This window comes from Corylus avellana, chromosome ca4, assembly GCF_901000735.1.
Source record: "Corylus avellana chromosome ca4, CavTom2PMs-1.0".
NCBI classification, from domain to species: domain Eukaryota; kingdom Viridiplantae; phylum Streptophyta; class Magnoliopsida; order Fagales; family Betulaceae; genus Corylus; species Corylus avellana.
Window position 1 is genome coordinate 7,418,995 of NC_081544.1, and position 5,995 is coordinate 7,424,989.

At 34.5% G+C, this 5,995-nt stretch overlaps 1 protein-coding gene across 1 annotated transcript in view; it reads left to right on the forward strand.

Moving 5' to 3' along the window:
- The window catches only part of LOC132177979 (probable glycosyltransferase At5g03795), a 9,998-nt gene extending 6,987 nt beyond the window's left edge, over nt 1-3,011 (forward strand). The window contains exons 4-6 of the mRNA XM_059590450.1: nt 2,024-2,202; nt 2,694-2,851; nt 2,925-3,011. Of these exons, the coding sequence (XP_059446433.1) occupies nt 2,024-2,202; nt 2,694-2,851; nt 2,925-3,011 (424 nt within the window). The remainder of the gene's footprint in view (nt 1-2,023; nt 2,203-2,693; nt 2,852-2,924) is intronic.
- Nucleotides 3,012-5,995: the final 2,984 nt, after the last annotated feature.

Below are 5,995 nucleotides of genomic sequence, written 5' to 3' on the forward strand. Positions count from 1 at the left end.
TGGAGGCCCTCTCTTGGAAATACCCCTCCTCCCAAATAGAAACTCTCACCTCTGAAAATTGTTATTGATGAATGTTTGCCCCCAGTAGGGCATATCATCTCACAAAAAACTCACAATAATCAGTCTGTCAACGCAACCCTTATCAAAGCTTAGGACTTTGTTGTCCTTGGTCCAAACAAGTTCTTGTTCAAATTCAACAAGCAAGATCATATTGACAAAATCCACAAGCAAGTTACTGGAAATGTCAATGGCTCACTGCTCACCCTTCAGCAATGGTCCCCAATGGCTACAATGGGGGAGTTAACTATCAAAAAGTTTCCTTTTTGAATCTAAGTTCATGGCCTTCCTCTAGTCAACATGTCTCTGAGGAAATCAATTTCCTTTGGAAAAGGCTTGGAAAATTTTATCAAGGTGGAAGATGCTAGTGAAGCTCGATTAACTTTCAGAAGCCATCTCAGATTACTTGTGGAAATTGATGTGCATGAGCCCTTGAAACCAGGTTTCCCTTTTCGTAGAGAAGGAAGTGAGCCAACTTGGATTTATCTGAAGTATGAAAGGTTAGACATCTACTACACTATTTGTGGGAGAATTGGCCACAAGAATCAAAGCTACCAAGCTCCCCTGAAGAAAGCTTCCCAGAAAAATACAAAATCTCTCTCAAGGAAAACATCTTCTCTAATTAAGCTTCTCCCTACTGCTTTTGGTGCATCTGGTAATTCTAATGGTGAATCCTCCCAGTCTCAACCCTTCACAGCCCAAAACCTAGGTAGTGAGTGATGTGGTTTTTTTAAAGCAAAATAATATCAATTACCACTCACAATAGTATAAATCCTCATACAATAGGGTTATATTAAGGGTGTTGAACCTTAAGAACTGCATAAGAATTGTTATCAAGTTTTGCAAGGTTAAAAGTAACTTAAGAAAAGATTTGTGATTTTGTTTGTGACTAAAGTGCATAAAATAAACACAAAAGATAATTGAATTAAAATAGACAGAGAGACAGAGAGACAGAGAGAGTAGGGTATTGACTTCATTGTTATTCGCACATCAATGGTTAACCATATTTAATTGGAGAAATTCATTATATGCATGATAAAATTAAACAATGGTTAACCATATTTAATTAGAGAAATTCATTCTATGTATGATAAAATTAAACAAGAAATTACCATATTAAGGAACAAGTATAATCCATCTTTGGTTGGCACGGACCGTTCACCTAACCACTAAGATGCGGTATGATTCGTCTTCTCTAGGTATGAATTATCTAATTCTTTAAGAGGATACATACAATCAAGGAATAAGTATAACTCATCTTAGGTTGGCAGAGACTGTCTACCTAAATTACACTAAAATATGGTGTAGTACGATCCGTCTTCCCTAGGGATGGCCTATCTAACCCTCTTGATCATATGTCAATTCAAGCTATTGTATAATCATCATCCTCATAATCACATAAAATAAGAATGATTTGAGTTCAATAAAGGTAAAAAGCTTTCTAAGACAAGATAAAAAATATTTACTGAATTTTTGCTCTAGGTAGCTATATATATTTCTTCAATGGCTAGAGGCCTATTTATAGAGAATAGAAGAACCCTAATTAAATAGCATCACTCACATAATACCCAAATCAATATCAAAAAGTGGGAAGTTCACATCATATCATTTATGTCATCACAGCTGAACTCAGGGAGCATCTGGGGCTTTGGATTATATTAACATATTGTTTAGGTTAATCAACATGGGACGACGACGTATAATAACAAGTAGGTGCAGATTCCACTGGACCCATGCATTGATTGATTTATATTTCCCATAAAATAAAACCCAATTTAATTTCCAAATCTTGTAACGAACCTAACCATTTCACGTGTTGGGCCCCCCCTATAAAAAGGGAGTTTGAACCTACATGTACATGAGGGAAAATGTTAAAGTAAATCTCTTACTATCAACTTAAACTTTTAAAATAATTGGTAATTTAACGATTTCAATAGAAACTTTGGTGTCTCTTTGAATGTTGCAGGGCACCCACTATGGAACGTCTGTGGAAGGGTGAATCTAAACGTGTGTGGAATGATACTGCTGAAGGATACCTGCTAGTTGATGACAAAATTCACAAGACAAAGTTCTGCATATGCCCTCTTGGATTCCCGCCCAATACTGCCTTCATAGCAGACTCCATCCGTTATGGATGTGTTCCTGGTAATTTTTTTCTCTCTCTATAAATCAAATTTACTGTTACACAACTACCATATAATTTAATGATGTGACGGTGAAATTTAGCCATTAGATCAATACTTAAAAAAAAAAATAATAAATAAATAAAATTATAAGTTGATTTTTATTACCATGTAATCTCAGTTACATGATTTTAGTATAATAGTCTACTAAATAACATTAATTTTTTTTCAAACATAAACAAAGCATGCCAAATGACTTTTAAGAGATATAGTGCTATCGATTTTGTTGTAGCCCAATATCGGGGACTTTGATGTTTTTCTTATGTTTTTTGTTTTTAATTTTCGAACAAAAATATTATCAAACAACCCAAAACATAAAATAGTCACAAAATTCTGAAAATGATTTTAATTAGCTTCATATAACATCAAGCACTTTTCCAAATCAAACACCAAACAACATTAACAGTTTAATAAACTCTCTATCTAATGAAGCTTTTATGTGTCGTTTTGCAGTTATTTTTACAAGCTACACGGATTTTCCATTCAATGATATTCTTCACTGGAATAAATTTTCAATAGTACTGGACGAGAAAGATGTGTACAAGGTTAAGCACATTCTTAATGGCATACGAGATGCAGATTTCTCCACATTGCAAAACAACTTACTCAAGGTAAAACAATTTATATATCCCAAATTAAAGTTTATATTTATGATTAATTTAATTAGTATTTTAATAAAATCAGGTCCAGAAGCTCTTCGAATGGAACTCACCTCCACTCAGATTTGATGCATTCCACATGGTCATGTACCATCTCTGGCTGTGGCTTTAACTACTTTAAACATCAATTTTCATAATAAAACCTCGGTTAACCCTTGTGATTCAATCACACTTTTGGGGCTGACATGCATGTAAACGTCACACGTGGGACACAAATCATCAACTTTCAAATGACGTGGCATTTGGACACAAATGGAGAAGAATTATTTTATGTTCAAAATTTTATTTTAATGTATCTAACCGTATGTATATGCATTGTCATACGGTAAATATGTATGTGTCACACTATTTAAAAACTTTAAATAATATAGAACTATACACACGGTTAAATATAATAAAACGAAATATTGACTATGAAATAAATAGAGATAATAATAGCATTTGAGATGGCTATTGTGCAAGAAGCACCCACGACATTAAAGACGTGATCATTATTACATGAAATTAGATTTAACAAGAACTAAATATGTCAGTTATTAATGATTGCCGGTTCAAAAAGAATAAATATTTCGACCATAAAAAAATTACTCTTGTTTTCTTTTAAATAAATTCTAATTGACTAATTTTTACTATAACAGTCTATTCAGTAATTAACATCACTATTTATTGATGGCTTCTAGTGATGGTGATTAAGGTTTCCTTTAACTTTTGTTGGTTTGGTAAGCCATATCGGAGAGCATGGGGCTCCATTTTTTCATGAATTTCTATGTTCCTCTTCAGTCAAACAAAGTATAGCGTTATCATTTATATTAATCATGTTGATTTTAAAATTTTTATTTTTAGTAGAATGCTATACGAATATCATACATTTGAGATAATATGTTAATAAAAATTAGTCTTTTTATTTATTTATTTATTTTATATATATATATATATATATATATATATATACTAATCTAAAGGCTAATTTTCATTGCCACATGATGATCAAGTTATATTTTTGATTTATATAAAAAATGGGAAGCTCATAACTACTTAATTCTACACATCGTGGACTTTGGGTTATATTGTTTAGGTTAATCAAAATGGAACGACGACGTATAATAACAAGTAGTTCACATACAAAAGCTTCAAAAAATTAGAGGATAACTTCTATAATGAGGATAACTTCTATAAGGAGTTACACCACCTCCTTTCTGCCCACCAATAAGCATTTGACAGCTAGGATTATTACACCAACTAAAATAAGATGCAAAACACCGGATGAAAAGCTCTTTCTCTCAAAATCACAAAATTCCTCATTTTTCCCTCTCCATCCCTCTCTCTCTTTCTCTCTCTCTCTCTCTAGCGGCGCAGACCCTTCCTTTCTCTCTCTCTGATCTCTCCCCCTCCTCCATCCCTCTCCAGCTGCAGCAGACGTCTTGCCATGAAGACGTCAGAGAAGACGCCGTAGCCCAGCCCGACGCCCAAGAAGACGCCGGAGACCAGCCCGACGCCAAAGCAAATGCTAGACCTCTCCAGTACTCCATCTCTCTCTCTCTCTCTCTCTCTCTCTCTCTCCAGCCCAACGCCGGTTCCTCTCTCCGGTGATCCATCTCTCTCCTCACTGGCTGTGAAGAAAAAAAATCTGGTTTGGTCGAGGCAAAATTTTTGCTTTTGTAAAAGGAACTGGCCGAGTATTGAATTGATTGTTTTCACAAAGACGAATACTCTGTCTTGATTGTACTCTTAGAGCTCTTTTGCTCTGTCTTGTTTTGTTTCTCTATGAAAGCTTCGTCATTTTTCTCAAAAAAAAAAAAAAAAAAAAAAAAGGAACTTTACGGCAAAATTTGTGTAAAATTTTCCTTCTCACCGGAAAAAAAAAAAAAAAAACCACAACAATCAATATTAAGATCATGCAGGAAATTATAATCTAGTTCTAAAGACATTTGAATGGTTAAAACTAGTTTCGGTACATATAAAAAAGGGGCAAAAGTTTGCATAAATTCGATATTTTTTGGATCTGGTTTTAGTGCCAAATTATTTAGTGGACAAAAGAGACATTGAAGCTCTGATTCACTACCAACCATACATGCCACAACAGTTTTGGCCAAAACTTGGACCAGTTCAACAATACCAAAGTGAACAATTGTTGGGAATTAACCCAAAATTTCTGGGTTATCATGAACTTTCATATTGCATTGACCATCATCAAAATCTGCATAATATATACATTCAGAATTCTTGTACTCTGACGGCAGAGAGGGATGCCACAAAGAACCACATACAACCCCACAAAAATATCTTGTGTATTACAACCTCACAAAAAATACCACACAATACAAATCACAAAAAATATCTTGTGAATTACAACCTCACAAAAAATACCACACCACACAAGTCACAATAACTTCAAGGAGCTCCATATGCACTGACTTTATTTGCACCAACATCAAATGTAGTGGTAGAGGGATTGTAACATCCCCAGCCCGTTAGGGTTAGGTTTGTTAATGATTTTCTTACTCGCAAAGATCCATAAGGTTTATAAACTAAATAATACTAGTATAACAATGAATGCATGAAAGTCTAGAATATCATGTCTAAAAATAATAACTAAACTGAAATATTCTTGTTTAACAGAAATATGTCTCACAACGAGATAGAGATCCTTATTAAAATAAATCTATCAATTTCTGAAAGAAAACTGTGCCAACGCACTTATTAACTTGACTAATATGAAATTATAAGAAATCCTAAACACGCCCGCCCCCATTCCGGCCTCCTAGTGCAGCCTGGTCACCACCTGAAACAAGAAATAAAAACTGATGAGCCCAAAGGGGGCCCAGTAAGTGAAATCCACAACCATGAGCAGTTTTACTCCTTGTCCCGTTTTGAAAAATGGAACTCATAACTACATATGTTCCCAGTATATTTTTAAAGAAAACAGAAAGCAAATAAAATATATTTTCATCAATAAAATTTATGATAGTCTTTATCTCATACTAGGGCCCATGTATACTGTTACCCCCATATACTAGGGTTGCGCGGTCCTTGCGACCTGGGATGAGATACTGTGGCCGCAGCCCCGTCCCTTGGCCAGCCGATTAACTCTGGGTG